Raw genomic sequence first — 16,909 nt, 5'->3', positions numbered from 1 at the left:
TTCCACGTATTTAACTATTTGAATAGTTTGTTCACCATTTCAGACAGCACTGATGCTTTGCGAGATCCTTCCCCAAAAAAAGGCAATGGGTCTTGTGTCCTGAATACTGAATCTGCATTAAGCTAAAATTTGCAGGGAGATACTTTTAAGTTGCATGTATCTCATGCACTGATTAATGTGTCTGCAAATATGTTTAGCATTGAAGGTTGTATCCCGCACTTTCAAATACAGTGCAGATCGAGCTGTATGCCTGGTAAACATTATTCTTGAGGAACTTACAAAATAGCCCACATCATGCCTCTCTATCTTTCAGCAAACAGACTTGTAAAGAAATATTCATAAAAAGTTATCCCTTTAATTTGACAAACCTAATAAGTCAAGAAATGAAGCTTTGGAGATACTTACGACATCCAACAATATTGTTTCGGCAGAGTAGCAAATGTTCCGGCCAAAGAATGTATACATGTATATCCAGTAAAAATTGACAGTAATTCAGGTTGGTAAATTAGTGTTGTAGACCACACAACAACAGCTGCCTTTTAGACAAACATGTACAACACAATTAACAGTGAAGCCTATATGACTTCAGTGCAAATAAGTCAAATCTCAATATTCCAGGTAAGCCTTTGGCTTTTAGTAAATGGCTCCATGTTATGAGCCCATCTCTGGATGCAGAGGGTGCTGAGCACATGCACTATGGCTGAGAAGAAGGATGCGATGAAGGTTGAGAGGAGGCCGACTGAGAGGCTGCGGAATGGACTGCAGGTTGCGCAGGTGTTGGTGGGGTGGTGGAGGAGGATGAACCGGGCATTCGGTGTTTGGTGAAGGAGGAGGTGTGGGACGCTTGAACTTGTCTGGGCTGTTACTTCTTCGTGGTGAAGGCCTTGTAATGGCATGTCAGGGACCCATGTGTTGCACATAAGGACCTGGCGAGTTATAGTAAGACATTCCAGGTCTAGGCAGTGAAGCTGGGGGTGTAAACCCAACACTATGACTTGGGTATGGTAAACCAGGAGAAATCGGTCTGCTAGAACTTGGAGATGGTGTGTAAGGTATTGGACTGGACACAGTGCAAGGCCTTAATCCCTGTGCAGACATCTCATTGAAATATCTTTCATCATCCATTTCTAAACTGGATTCACTTAGTTGCCTGCAAAGAACTTCTCTTCGCTCCATTTCCCGCTGTAATTTTCTTTGGACTCGTAGGTTTTCCTCCCTCATGTGACGTTCTTCCTCTAAATATTGTGCAATTTTCTCAGTGTGCTGTAACTGAGCTGCTCTCAGTTGTTTCTTTAGCCACTCCACTTCATTTTTTTAAAATAGGATTTGTCGCATCATATTTTCTGGTGAATCTATCTCCATTGAAATCTCTCTTGGTGATGGTGGAGCAAACACTGGTTGGTCCAACTTCTCCTGTAAAATTCTTTTCTCTGCTTCCAATTTATCCATTCTCTTCCAGAGACGATTGACAAGTGCTTCCTGCTCCTGCGCCAAAGTGTTCTTAAGGTCAATCTTCTCACGTCTTAGCTGCTCCAACGCGAGCTGCTTTGAGATGGTATCCTTTTCCAGCTTCTATATTTTCTTCATCAGTTTGTTGACTTGAAACTCTTGCTCCTGCTCTAAATGCTGCTCAAGTTCAGCCTTCTCGTGCTGTAACTGCATTAATTTTCTTGATAGTTCATTTGTAAGAAACTCTTACTTCTTCTCATAGTTCACAGCGAGGGTTTATTTTTCTTTCTGCAGTGCCTGTATCTTTTTAAACAAGGTATTACTGATGAACTCTTCTTCCTGTTCTGCCCTTGCTTGGATGTTAACGCTGGCCTTGTGCACGTCGCGGTTTTCTTCTTGCAGCGCTTTGCACTTGAGCTTGTAGTTCTCAAGCTCGATCTTAAGCACCTTGTTCTCCTGCTGCAGGGATGCCAGCCGGTTGCTGAGTTCCTCCAGTTGGAAAGGCGAAATGACGATGCCCGATTTGCCAGATGAAGAAGACGAGGAGCTCTGCATAGTGACCGAGCCCGTGCCGTCCGTGTCGCTCTCACTGGTGCTATCCGCCATGGTGACCCAAGGCCAGTGGGGAGGCGAGAAGCACAAGCAACCTACCCCACCCTTTTTTTGAAAAACAGCAATCCGTAATATACACCTTGAAGGCTTCCCACACCACCCTGGGGTCAGGGACTGAGCCCTCGTTGGCCTGAATTAAGGTTTGTATATCTTGCGCGATTTCTTCTGGGAAATCTATACCTTGAAGCGCGCTGTTTCAGAAGCTCTAGCGTAGTTGTCTCGGGGTATGATCGGCACCAAAATAGAGATTGACACCGGGGAGTGGTCCGAAATGGTCAGAGGGAGTATTTGGGCCCTGATAATGTTCTTAGCCAGGTTTGCTGTCACCATTACATAGTCTGTTCTGGAGCAGCTGCCATGAACACTTGAGTAGAAGGAGTATTCCCTACTGGTGGGGTGTGTCATGCGCCATGCATCGTGTAGTCCATGGTACTCTGCTATGGCTGTCCACTTCTGGGCAGCCCAAGGGAGGGTATGTTGCATTGTGGTGGATCTATCTAGACCCAAAGTGATAACCATGTTAAAATCCCCTAGCGACACAATCTCATAGTCAGGCAATCTATGGAGGTGGTTAGCACAGTGTAGAAAGAATTCTGGCGAATCAGTGTTTGGGGCATATATGTTCACTAGGAGGACCTTCAACCCTGTCATCTCGCCTGCCAATATGTTATAGCGACCTTCTTCGTACCCCACTTGTTCGTGAAGTCTGAACTTGAGGGAGTGGTGTATATACGTTGCCACCCCGCGTGAGTGTGAAGTGTAGGAGGAGCAGTATCTGTGTACCCCTAGCCAGCATTATTAGGGCGAACCCCCTCCCGTGGCAAGTGTGTTTCCTGCAGGTATAGAATGTTGGCACCATGATTTTTGACGTAGTTTATTATTACACAGACCTTTTTCCAGTTGCTAAACCCCTGCATATTCCATGTCATTATAGACATTGCATTGTCCGTCCTATCAACGGCGCTTTAGACGGCCCCATAATGCAGGCTGTGGTAGGATTTCTCAAAACCTCTAAGGGTGCCTTCTGGAACAGGCGGCGACTGGTTAAAGGACTATATTGATGCCATGACACAGCGTGTACCACGTTACCCTTTTGTACTGCGCTCAATCCCCCCAAACCCTTCTACAATCGAGGCTACTTAACACCTAAACTCCAATCCTCATTGATACCCGCCCCCCACCCACGCCAGATATATAAACTTACTGGCTCCCGATTCCCCCCTTCCCTCCCAACACCCCACATCAATCAATACCAAACAGTGTTCGCAGTGGCTGCGGAAAACAGGGTGCTGTCAGTGGCTAGGTTACTCTTTTCTGCGATAGGCCTCCATCTTTGCCGCATTTTCAATGTCGTCTGAGGTCTGTGAAAAGGGTAGTGACGGATTTATAATAGAATCTCTCAGGGTGGGCTGAAGGGTGGGCTGAAGGATCAAGGTAGAGAACGGCAAGGCGATACAAAAGGGTCGGGGAGGCCCAAAGCGAAGCGCTCAGCAACTTCCACAGTGGTTAAGATCGCTTTGTCACCATGTACCACCCTGAGTTTGGCTGGGTATAGCATCAAATAGCATATTTCTTTTCTCTGCAGGATATTTTTCACATTTTGGAAGGTCTTTCTTTGGTCCTGGATTAGTGGACTGAAGTGGACAGATGGTATTTCACCTAGATCTGCCCTCGAGTTCTTCTTTCTTTGCTGTCACTCTCTTGACTGTCTGCTGTGGTGCTGCTATCTCTCGCTGCAAGACGGCTACCTTATCCTCGCCGTCGCCTATCCGCTGCTCTTCCTCAGTCATGCGGCAGCAAGGCTTTGGATAGCCGAGACATTGACCTTACAACTAAGGGCATCTATTTTGGCACCAAGGTTGTCAGTGCTACGTTTTAGGGCCAGCAGTGTTTGATTTAGGGCTGATACAGCCAACTGGGAAGGGCCCTGGTTTGCCGCAAGGAGGGGGGGCTATGCTTGTTCTGAATGGGCAAACAAGTCCATTTTGGCTTGCCTTTTTGGGTTGCCCATTACCCAAAAGCTTGGTCAGGCATTGTCATTTACCTAGGAAACGTGTTTGGAGTCAGTGCTCTGCGCCCGCTTCATTCCTTATACTGAAGGTCTTGTATGGTAAGGTTTTATAAATTAGTAACCATCTACTGGGTTTGATGGTTAGTCTTTGTGTCCTCCCGTACACTGGTTATAGATAAGCACAGTTGGGCCCTAATGAATAATTGTGGAGATGAGGTCCCCCTCGCGTGGTTCACTGCTAGTGTTATCAGTGGCGCATCAGGTGGTACTGTGGGCAGTTTTCTCAATAGTTGGTAGATGTTGTGTTAGCTCAGAAAGCGGCTGACTTTTAAGACCCCTGGTAGGTTTGGTGATTGGCGAGTTACCAATTGGAGAGCAATAATTAATGAGTTGGGTTGTAGCCCTTGGTAGATTTTAAATTCGTACTGCCCGTGTTTCCCTTGAGTCCTGCTGCGCTACAATACACAGATCTTGTCAGCAATGTGGGGGCTGCCCCACTTATGTTCTTGTCTGTGGCACGAGATCCACCGGCCCAGGTGGCGCCAACGCAGTAAAGGAGCCTTGGAGTAGTACAGGTAGCCGGCTACCAGCTAAGGGGCAGGTGGTTATGCACCCCAAGGAGCGCGATCAACCAGCATTTGTTGGGTCACAGGCCCAGGGCTGTACCATGGGATCAGGGCCCAGGTCAAGGAGATGTGATGAGGGGTGCTGGTGGGTTAGGCCCTCATTCGTCGTGACAGCAAGAGGAGTCAAGAAGGGGATGAGCGTGAGCTTGGTTCCCCTGCAGGACGCTCGTGCAATACGGGCTGATCCGCAGCGCCGATGTTGCGCTGCGCTTTCCCAGTGTGTCGCCCACCCGGATGGGTCTTGCAGCAGGGCTTGGTTGGGTCTGAGTCTGTGCCAGCCACTGAGCAGTGGGGGTGGGGGGTGGTCAGAGCTCAGGGTCACAGAGACGCGGGCGGCGCCTCCAAACCACCGGCCGAACCCCCCTCCCCACACAGGGTCTTTTCCTCACCTGTTGTCTGGGGCAGCCGATGTCCCCGGAGAGTGGTGCACAGCCTCCAAGCTAGTGGAAGTGGATGTGGCGCGGTCTCCTGTGCTGGCCACAGGCAGAGGCACGAAACCACCACCAACAGGTGCCTTGGGTATCTTGAATTGTCGGACAGGGAGGGCGTCTTCTGGTCCAGGACCGCCACATATTGCTGTTGCATCCTCCAGACAGCTTTACACCAAATTGTAGAGTTGAACAGTTTCACTGGAGGCAGGATATTTATGAGGATTCCAAGCCTTCGCTGGAGCTCTCTCAGGCAGCGGCCATTTCCTAGCCGCGCAACAGCAACCCCAGAGATTAAGGTGGTTGATTGTGGTCTCTCACTGATACCCATTTGGAATGTGAAATAAAAGGGATACAAAGCAAACATCTGACACAGAGAAAACCCAAGGAAACAAAAAACAGCCATTTGTATAGAAATAGCAGTAGTTGTTTAATTATTAAATAGGGATCAAGTCATTTTTATGTACAAATAAAGGGATTTAAGTAACTGTTCTCTGAAATGGAAACACAAGTTAGGAACATGGTTCAATCACTTTTAACTCTTTATAAAAATAACCATATTTGGGCATAGTGTGAAAGCTCAACCTAAGCAACCGAACACGCTCTGTCCCCACAATTTGAACAACCATGTATCAAATTAAAAGTACAGAAGAACATTTGCTAAGCATGGGCCAGATTAAAAAAAATGTGTGACAAGTTATGGGGCATGTGGTGAAAATGCATCTTAAAGAGGGGGTAATTGATATTTTGGTATGTATTGGTTTGAATCGCCAGTGCACAGATAGATATGGGATACATTACTCACCGTAATCGTATTTCTGACGCTTGTATCTGCTTAGATTCACATGCTGTGCATAGGGCGACATCTAGTGGGAGCTGTGGAGTATTACAGTTGTTGTTTTTGAAATTCGAATAGGGACGTCAAAAGTGCGTGCCAGTAATACTGTCCCTAGTGTGACGTCCACTGTACCCATGGTCCTTCATGCGTCAAGGTCCCTCAGATTGTACTTTTTCTGACATGAGGTAGCATGAAGTGTAGCATGAGTACAGTTGTATCCAAGCAGATACATATTAGACAAGCTCATAAGCATCCTTGCACCTTCTCTCCGGGGGGAGGAAGGGTGGGCGCATGTGAATCTAAGCAGATACAAGCATCAGAAATACAATTACGGTGAGTAATTTATCCCTTCTGAGGCTTGTGGAATCTGCTTAGATCACATGCTCTGCATAGATTAGCGAGCAGTGTTAGGAGAAGGTGATGGGACGTGAGAAGGTTCATGGGCGAAGAGGTGTCTTAGAACCGCTTATCCCACCTGTGTATCTGTCTGGGAATGAGTGTCAATGCAGTAATGCTGAGTGAAAGTGTGTACTGAGCTCCATGTAGCTGCTTTGCAAATGCTGTCTAGAGGGATATATGTAATGAAATCCAGAGTGGCTCCTGTGCTCCTTGTGGAGTGAGCTATGGGCGTGAAAGGCAGTGTCTTGTTTGATAAGGAATAGCACAATTGTATACATCTTACTATCCACCTGGAGATGGCATTTTGTGAAATGCGGTCTCTTTCTCTGCCTGATGTTATGGAGACAAACAGTTGGTCTGTTTTCTTAGAGGTCTGCTCTTGTTTACATAGTAAAGGACCGCCCTCCTCACATCTAGTGTGTGGAGTTTTACCTCAGCCAAGCTGGTGGGGTTCTGAAAGAAAGCCGGTAGCTCAATAGACTGGTTTATTTGAAATTTAGAGATGAACTTGGGGGAGAACCTAGGGTGAGTCCGTAAAAACTAGCTTGTCCTTTTGTATGATAAAGAAAGGATCCTGCACTGACAATGCTTGTATTTCACTAACTCTTCTTATGGAAGTAGTTTTGTAAGTCAGGTGTTTAAGAGTAGACTTATGCATTGGCTCGAAAGGGGGTCCCATGAGGTTATCGAGTACAACATTGAGCTCCCATCCTGCTGGTGTGTTTGAAATTGGAGGGTGGAGTCTCTTTACTCCCTCCATGAATGCTTTGATGACAGATACCTTCTACCATGAGACCTTATTGTGGGGTGGTATAGGCTGATAAGGCCGCCAGGTGAACCTTTAAAGAGTTGAATACTAACCCTGAATCTAGCAAGTGGAGCATAAAAGTTAGAATATGGGAAGGAGTACATTCTATGGGGTTAATTTGTTTAGACTGGCACCAAATTATAAATATCCTCCACATGTTGAAATAAGTGCCTAGTGTTAGGCTTTCTTGCTTCCTTCAAGATATCCATACACCTCTGTGGTAGGTTAAGATGTCCAAACTCTATGACTTCAGGAGCCATGCTGCCAAGTTCATTGAGTGAGGTTGAGGGTGCACTGTTAGTCCCCCGTGCTGAGTGAGCAGATTGTACAGACCACTGGCTCTTGATGGGATCGCACATCGCCAGTTTGCACAGATGTGGATACCAAGGTTGTCTTGCCCACATAGGAGCAACTATGATTAGCATCACTTGTCCCTTGTGGATCTTGTTCACCACCTTTCTCATGAGAGATGTTGGGGTGGAAAAGTGTAAGCAAATTTCGCTGACCAGTTCATCCATAGGGCGTTCCCCTTGGAGCCCGGCTGGGGGAACCTGTATGCGAAGTCTGGGCATTGACTGTTATCGCTTGTAGCGAACAAGTCTATTGTGGGGAAACCCCATACAGAGAAGAGGTGCTCTCCGACCCCTCCGTGTAGTCGCCATTCTTGTTCCTCTGGTAGGGGATCTCTGCTCAGTGAGTCTGCCAGAGAGTTGAGTTCCCCTGGAACGTGCTGTGACGATAGAAATATTTTCCGTTTGAGAGCCCATCCCCAAATTTTTTGTGTAAGCCTGGACAGATTTGGAGAAATTGTGCCCCCCTGTTTGTTGATGTAAAACATCACTGTAGTACTGTCTGTCAGGACTTGCACAGATTGGTTTGTTAGGTGAAACTCGAATGCCTGAAGGACTTTGAAGACTGCCAGTAGTTCCAGCAGATTGATGTGGTTCTGTGCTGCCGCATGAGACCACAGACCCTGAGCTGTGTGGTGAAGGTTATGAGTCACCCACCCCGCGAGTGAGGTGTCCGTCATGATAATCGCTTGTACTTCCGGATCGTGGAAGGGTTTCCCCTTCAACAGATTTTCTCCTGTCCACCAGCGAAGATTTTGTATTGGTGTTGGGGAAACGACCACTAGATCGTCCCAATGACCACTTGCCTGAGACCACTGTTTCGCCAACCACTCCTGCATGGGTTGCATGCGTAGGCGCACGTGAGGTACCACGTAAATGCAAGATCCCATCATGCCTAGCAAACGCATCACTTTGCATACGCTTATCTGGCGACTGGCTTGATAGTGCAGTATTTGCAGTAACATGTTTTGAACTCTTTCCTCTAATGGACAGACCAACCCCTCTTTTGTGTTCATTACAGCTCCTAGGAACTGCTTGGTTGTGCTTGGCACTAGGCTTGATTTTGTTCTCGCTGATGGAGAAGCCCAGTTGAAAGAGAGGGTTGATAGTTCTTTGTTTTGCCTGCAAATTAGGAGAGACTCCCCTGTAATCAGCCAGTGGTCCAGGTAAGGGTCCACTGGGATTGCCTCCCTGTGCAGTTTTGCTGCCACCACCAACAGTACCTTTGTGAATACCCTTGGAGCAGATGCTATTCCGAAGGGCAGCACCTTGAATTGGTAGTGCTGGTTCGCTATCTTGAAACGCAAGAATCTTCTGTGCGCTGGGAACCTTGAAATATGAAAATAGGCATCTTTCATATCCAGTGTTGCCGTTTAATTCCCCTTCTTTAGCAGAGGGATTACCTCTTGTAGCGTAGTCATGCAGAACTTTTGTGGCTTGACATATTTGTTTGCAGGGCATAAATCTAATACTGGGTGCATTGTTAGATCTTTCTTTGGCACAAGGAAGTAAGTTGAATAAATACCCTTGTTTACCTGGTTGGCTGGGACGATTTCTATGGTGTCCTTTTGGAGCAGCGTGGCGACTTCCTTGAGGAGGATGCGCTGGTCTTCTTTGGAGTGGGTTTTCTGGTGTGGGGGTGGTTCCGGGGTTGCTCGAGGAGCTCTATACAATATCTGCCCGCTATGGTGGACAGCACCCATCTGTCTGAAGTGATTCCCTCCCATGCTCGGGTGAAGTTGGAAATGTAGCTCCTGCTGGAGAGGCATGGGAGGGCACCTGAAGCGGGATATCACTGTTTCTGAGGTGGGGTACCACCTCTGGAGGAGGGACCCCTTCCCCAACCGCGTGTTCTGCGCGGTTCTCTCTGGTAATTCTGAGAGGCTTGGCCTTAATTGTTCCCCCATGCTGTTCCCTGATTTTGGTTATAGCTGGAACCCCTCTGGGAAAATTGTCCGCGTGAGCGATGAAAATTGCTGTTTCCCCTGTGGCCAGGAGGTTTGTTGGTCAATTGGCCCAATGATTTCAGTGTATAATATTCTTCCTTGGTTGTCTTCAAGGTGTCCTCGACAGCCTTGCCGAAGAGTACATTGGGTCCGACGGGCATGTTAATGAGAGTGTCATGTGTCTCGGGCTTAAACCCGGATTGGCTTAACCAAGCGTGATGCTTAATAATGGTTCCCTCAGCTATGATTCTGCCGGCGTTGTCTGCGGCGTCAAGACTGTTTTTTAACAAGCAGCTTGAAACTGCCCTTCCTTCTGAAGCCACAAGTGCCAATTGAGTCTTGAGGGGTTCTGGGGCTGAGGGGAGTAAAGCTGAGACCTCATCCCATTTATGGCAGTTATAACTGGCCAATAAAGTAGTTCTTAGCTATCCTCGTCTGGAATGCAGCGGAAGAGGCAACCTTCCTGCCCATTGTGTATAGCCTTCTACTTTCCTTGTCTGGAGGAGCCTCGGAGGAAGCTAAGGGAGTACTTACTCTTTTCCTTGTGGTAGTAACAATGAGCAAGTCAGGCTTTAGCAGCCCCCCCCCCCCGATGTACAGCGGGTGTGATGGTGCAGGTCTGAAAAGTTTTTCTATGCAGGGGTTCACCGTTCGCGTCTGATTAGGTGTTTCTAGCGAAGGTTGTACCTTTCGCTGGACAGACTTTAGTAGGGGAATACATTGAGATACAGCCTTTTTTTCTCCCAGGATCTCGTCCTGTGGATCATCTTGGGTGGATATTTGGAAATGCTCAGCCGCTTTAATGAGTACTTCATTCAAAAGAGGCTGATTATCTATGGGTGAGTCTACAACAGGGGGTTCCTTATCAACTGGGGAGTCGATGTTGTACATGTCTGTATCTGGACCACCCTCAGCGTCCTCATTATCCCCATAATAAGGGTCTGCAGCTTCTTGGCTATAGAGGTCTTCATGATCAGTGTCCGGGTCATATAGGTCGATGACAGTGGGATCTTGTTCTAGCTCACCGGTGGCAAGACCTCTTAGCAGGGGGTTGAACAGGGTTCTGAGGTCCAGAAGCCGCTGTTGAGGGGGTGGGGGATGGAGTGAAAACTTGTGAATTTTTCATAGAAATTTGCCATAAAGGACATTCTTCTCATGACCCTATCTATATCTTCAGCTGACCATTGTGCAGAACTAGGAATGACCATAGGTTGAGGTGTGAGACCTAAATCTTCTGGAGTAGGTTGAACTACAGTAGAAGAAATGGCCTTTTTCTTTTAGGCTGAAAACAGGGAAACCTGTACCTACGGTTCTTTACTCTTGTGAGGGGACCTATCCTTCTGTAATTTATCCTTATGAGGTGTCTTAGAAGAGCTCTTCTTAGACTCCCTTGACTTAACAAGGCCTTCTGGGACATGCTTTTTAACTAAATGGGATAGACCGGCCTGTATGTTTTTATTTACTGCTATCGACGCAGAACGTCTAATCTCGGCTTTGGTCAAATCCGAAGTGTCGTCAGCTGACTCACGTCCTTCAGGAATGCTTTTATCCACAACGTCTGTTCTGTCTTTCGACAGTCGTGCCTGTCATGAGGCGATCTCGATCTGGAATGCCCAGAGGACAGCGAATCAACAGACCTCTCCCTAGACATGGTGCGTTGACATTTGCTCGACACGTGGGTCGATGTCGGGCGTGTGTTGTGTGTTTGGTGTAGGGAGTAGTGAGAGCGCTTCCGCTGCCAGGTGTCATCCCCGTAACAAGGCCGCTGGCCTGTCCGTTGGGGTCGGGGGCCTGCGCTTGGGAAACCGGAGTAACCCCATCGCCTTTGCCGTCGGATACTGCGGCGTTGCTGCCGTTGCTGAAAGCACCCTCCACTTCCATGGCCTTGAGCTGCCTGGCATGGGGGGCCCAGCGTTTAGTTAAGCGGTTCTTCAATGTCTTGGGTTTGAAGAGTCTGCCCGCTCAACAGGAACCCTCGTTGGGGTCCAGAGGGAGACACAGGTTACACACAAGGTGTTTGTCCATACACGGGAACTTTTTGTTGCAGTTGGGGCACAATTTAAAGGGGGTCCTATCCATAATGGAATGACACATCAGTTAAGCAAATGTAGTGTACGAAAAGGGGTATATACATTCTAAAATGTCGTTCCCCCCTCTCTCCCTACTGTTTGTGCCAGAGCCCGGAGCAGCCTTCCAAGGCCAGAATGGATCCGTCGACGGGAGTCTTCGACGGTAGCTTGTTGTTCTTCACCGCCGTCGGATGGTCTCGATAGTAGATGAATATAAAGCATAGTAAGAATAACTATCGGGGTTTGGTAATAATAATAAATGGCAATAAGCCGAAAGAGAACTCTGCTTTAGCGTCCGTCTATGATGGAGGGAAAAAACTATCTGAGGGACCTCAATGCGTGAAAGACCATGGGTACAGTGGACGTCACACTAGGGATAGTATTACTGGCATGCCCTGTCGACGTCCCTTTTCAAATTTTTCAAAAACAACAACTTTAATACTCTGCAGCTTCCACTAGATGTTGGCCTATGCACAGCATGTGATCTAAGCAGATTCCACAAGCCTCAGAAATATATATATATATCTCCTGTTATTGTTGAAGTTGTGGCATCAACTAGAGCAAACAGTGTAGACTTAAGCGAGTCTGCATTTGGCAAAACTTTGGTGTTTGCAAGATGGATGCATGATTCTGTCATGCCTCACCAATAAGCACGGTGTTGACTGATGTGGGAATTCACACAGATAAACCTCCCAGAGTGTGCATTACTAGGCATTTATCAATGGTGCAAAGTTAAAAAAAGCAAAGAAAAATATAACATTTCCGATTTCCTAAACATTTGATTAGTCCATTGCACATTATTAGTACACCAACCCTTCTTGGTTTAGTGCACTGTATCATATGGCCGTGTTTGACACTCTGCAGCCTCCTGTGTTTATTAGGAATACTCATACACAGACATCACTAGGATTCAACCATAATACATCTTATTTAATGAGATTAGAAAACTGACTTTTGGAACCTGCTGCTTTACAAAGATGCAGGAGCCTGTGTTTCTTTTTACTTATGCAAGGATATAATTTTGTATGTACAGATCATAAAGAGATGTACTTAAACCTTTTTAGCAGGAAGATCTTCACTTAAAAAAAAAACAACTCAGCTGCTATACCCAGAATTTTGATCACTAGATCGTCTAATCCAGACATCTGGCATGTCTGGTTTACTATTCGGTAGAATTATCGGGGCTTCATTACCATGGGTTACATGGTTTTTCCAGGTGGTGACATTTTGCTGGGAGGATGGTGGTGATATGTCAAAGACAGTCTCCCTTAAGGCCAATTTCAAGGTATCTCTTTTACCGTTTAGGTGGCCTTTCTCAGTTATGTACGAGGATCCAGCAACATCCACATCAGAAGAGCTAATTGATTCAATCAGCTTGGTGCTTTGCTCAAAATCACTCAAACATGTTTCATTTGAATCATTCAGGACATCAAAAGAGCTTCCAGAAGAACATAGGCACCTAGAATATTCATATGCTGAAGCCCCTGGGGGTTGGTTTTTTCCTGACCTGGGACTGGTCAGATGTTGAACGCTGCCCCCTGCATCAGCAGAGGTATCTGGAAGCACTTCTCCCTCAATACTGGCAGAATGTCGCTGTTCAAACACAGACCCATTCCAAACTCTAGGATTGTACTTTTGGCATCTACACCCCCTACAGAGTTTATTCCCTAGAACTTCTGTTTCTGTTCCAAAGCCAGTTTGTTTATAAGGAGATGACGTTTGCATTGCAGAACACTGCCCAAAGTCTCCTCTGTGGTTCTCCCCCATTTTTGGTGCTTCCACTTGAAGAGTGTGATGCGTTGCTAACCTCGAGCACTTGTTTTCCTGGAACGGCATGTCTTCGGAGAGGACTGATGGTCTGTTGGACAACTTGCTTGTACAAGTGCTATTACCAAAACTGTCACTACGTTTGCGAGATAGTGGTTGAAGTTCATATTGCTCTGTCTCAGTGTTCGACTCTTGGTCTTTCCGTAACCTAATCTGCTTCTCATTCCCTCCACAGGCAAACGTTCCATTTGGCCTAGGATCATCGGGGTAATCCTGCACAACATTGGAACATGGCCAAAGAATCTGACCAAAATTTTTCTCTGGACCAAAGAAACAGCATAGAGACTGAAAGAAAAAGCTGGCAAAACCACAGCTGATGCACTTAATCATCATAATAAATATGCCCAGTTTTCTATATGCCAGCACAGTAGCTGGCAGCATTATTATCCCAGCAGAAAACAAAGCAGAAGCTCCCATAGCGGTAGCACAGCTCATCTGTTTGATGGAGAAAGCCACACGACTCAAGCGATCAGAATGTGGGCACAGGTGGTACGAGACACTGTAGTTCACAGTAAAATCTACAGAGAGACCAACTGCTGCCGAAACAAAAAGTGATTCAACTGCGTTAAGCTGCCATTCTAAAAGAACCAGAAGCCCAATTGTGACCAGTACTGTACCCCCAATGGCTACAATAGAAAATACACTGAGCAACACATTCCATGTGGTAAGCAGTAGGACTACAAACGCAATAGCAACAGACAATCCCGTCACCACCATCATTTCAGTGCTCAGGCTTAGCTGGAGATTATATAAATCCAGGTTACTTGTAAACCACCCATTCTGAAGCCCAGAAGGAGCTGCCTTGATTTCATTTGATAACCAGTGGCTTATATTGTTGTAAAACTGCCTGGTTTGGTTGTAATTGAAACTGTAGTGATATTTGGTCTGAAACTGAAGCACTAGAGCAACCAGCTTTCCATCTATATTGAATCTTAGACCAAGGTCGTGGGCATTGCTCCAATCACCTCCTTGTTCCATGACCATCATTTTTATGCAGTGCAGCAAGACGTCACTCCTGTATGGGAAAGGAAAATGATTGCAGCACAGATTAAGGTTGTGATCTCCCTTGGAGCACTGGCGACTGCCCATCCACTTTTGGAACTCCTCCATGAAGCACACTGTTGGTTTCCGCTCTGGATTGAAATAATAGAAAGAATGGTTTTTCACTTTGTGACAGAATTCAAGCAACCATCTTTGAGCTTCCGAGCTCTGGATCGAAAACGTGGCATCCGGCACAAGCGTGCCATTACTTTTTGGATTAAAATGGTCGCCGTTGTCTATGGGCATGACACCCCAAACGAGCATTATTGGCATGCGCTGTCCTTCTCCATGCTCTTGTCTTTCAAACATGAACTGGTGGCAGTATTCTGCATCATACCGCTCAAATGGGTGACTTAATCGGAATACTTGGACTGATGCCATTTCAGAAGTGGGAAGTTTTAGTTTTGGGCTAAGGCAAGAAATGTAAGCACCGCCTATTGCTAAAGCAGCAAACCAGCAGATCCAGATGTACCGGAATTTGATGACACCACATGGCAGAAGCTTTTCAAACAAAAGTTTTGAGGTTTCAGATATTGTTGTTTGGAGTGCTCTTAGTTTCTGATTGAGGGTCAAAATATATTTCTTTTGCCCGTTGCTATTCCAAAACTCTTCAGCCTTGTAAATGCAGTTTCTTACTATGTAGCGTTCATAGATCACCATGGAGGCAGGAAGCCAGGTCACCATAAAGGCCAAGCTGACGACCATACAGGTCCCCATATAGATGGCAAAGCACCGAACAGCAGTAATTTTGCTCATGTAGCTAGAATAAAATGCAGATCCAGTGGTAAAGCATGAGACAAGCATGAGATAGCCAAATTGGTGCATGGTTTGACATACCCATTGTTGCAACCCAACCGTTGGGTTCTGGACCTTGACTACGTTCCACAGATCATAGAAAACAAAGGTGTGATTGGCACAAATGCTACTTAGAAGTACAATTGCTATCAAGTTTACAAAAGGGAAATAGGTCAATCTGAAGGCTACCTTGTACAAAAAGAAAGAAATGATCAAAGAACTGACGATAGCCAACATTACCATAAATGTGATGAAAACTGAGCGCAGATAAATAGACATACTTAGAAAAATAGCTAATATTGCCAAAACAGGATACACAGTATCCAAAAGCATGTAGTGCTGAAATAAGGTCTGTTTGAGTCCTAAATCCATGCCAGTTATTGACGTGTAGTTATCATAGAGGTCCCAGGATTCAAGGTTGTCCAGGTAGATCCCCATCAGAGGTGGTCCTTTTTTTGCTGGCAAAAACAAGACGCTATACTTCAGTGATGGTACCTGGTAACTTGTGGTCTGGGGACTGAGAAAGTCTTTATCAACCAGGAAGTGAAGGAGATGGTAAATGGCACTGAAACGGGTGCACTTTTCTGGAACCTTGGCACACTGCAAATGCTTCTCCGTCTCAACCCTAGGGCCTACACATGAGGGGACAAGTGTGCCGTTGTGGTAGTCTGGAGCACACGAGCGAAGTACTGTCAGCGTATGAGAGATATCAGCCTGTGTGATCTCGAAGCATGAAGACCTGTTGTACAGAACAGCAATGTAGTTTCCCAGAGACCAGCTTGGGCAGCATTTGTTGGCTTCTGTACGTTCGCAGAGATCTTCGAAATTTGAATGGGAGCGGATCTAGAAAATAGCAATGAGCCAGTAATTAGCAGTCTTATCATTCTAAAAGTACAAACAACAATAAAGCATAGTATTGACAACAGACTCAACAGCAAACTTTGGACAAATGCATGTGCAACTTATTTTTTCCACTGGACTGTTGCGATGAGAAACACATGGGAACTTATAATATGATCTTTGAGTTTAGATATTCTGCTATGACATTTCAGTGGGCATTCCTGCCTGATATTTTCTTTTTTAAACGCTGAAATTCTGTCGGCATTAAGCATACAATGAGTGACTCGGCAGCAGAAGAAAGACGCTAAGATTTTTAAAAGGCGTCATTCTTTATCAAACCCACAATAGCTTCCAATTAATCCTTGCAAACATTTGATGGACAATCAAAAATGCCTTAAAAATAGAGTCAAGGTAAAAGCTATGATTTACAGCAGTTGCTTAGCTGGAACCTCTAGTCACCAGAGCCTGCCATGGCCATGAATGGTACCGTTCCAGATGATAAAATGCTGGATAATACAGCTTAGATTCTGGATAAAGGAGTATTCCTCGTGGTATAATGCCATTAAATAGGTCAGAATTTCAATGTGGTTAGATATCCAGACATTTAGCTATGCTTCCTGGCACCCAGCCAACCTGAATACAAACAGTCTGTTATCCAGAATCTTTGTTATCTGGCATCATTGATCCCACTGGGTTACTGGACAACAAAACCTTTACTGTATTCTTTTTAGATGAGCTTCAAAGTAGTGCTGCTGCTGCACGAAATTCCACGAGACGTTTATTTGCAATTTGACACACTTGATGCAGGAATTAGTTGCAATGCTTGAGTCACCCTTCTCACAAAAACATGTAGGTGGCCACACACAGTAT

General features: G+C 46.0%; 1 protein-coding gene and 1 pseudogene across 2 annotated transcripts in view; both read right to left on the bottom strand.

The window, feature by feature from the left end:
- Positions 1-621: 621 nt before the first annotated feature.
- LOC138527305 (coiled-coil domain-containing protein 6 pseudogene) lies at positions 622-2,055 on the bottom strand (annotated as a pseudogene).
- A 3,488-nt stretch (positions 2,056-5,543) lies between these two features.
- DISP2 (dispatched RND transporter family member 2) overlaps positions 5,544-16,909 on the bottom strand; it is a 727,615-nt gene continuing 716,249 nt past the window's right edge. For both annotated transcript variants that reach the window (XM_069637532.1, XM_069637533.1), the window contains one exon: positions 5,544-16,042. In XM_069637532.1, the coding sequence (XP_069493633.1) occupies positions 12,632-16,042 (3,411 nt within the window). In that variant the 3' untranslated portion in view covers positions 5,544-12,631. The remainder of the gene's footprint in view (positions 16,043-16,909) is intronic.

This window comes from Ambystoma mexicanum, chromosome 14 (genome assembly GCF_040938575.1).
Source record: "Ambystoma mexicanum isolate Mex_15411 chromosome 14, UKY_AmexF1_1, whole genome shotgun sequence".
Taxonomy (NCBI): Eukaryota; Metazoa; Chordata; class Amphibia; order Caudata; family Ambystomatidae; genus Ambystoma; species Ambystoma mexicanum.
The sequence above is the reverse complement of the archived record's forward strand: the minus strand, read 5'-3'. Positions and strand labels throughout refer to the sequence as shown.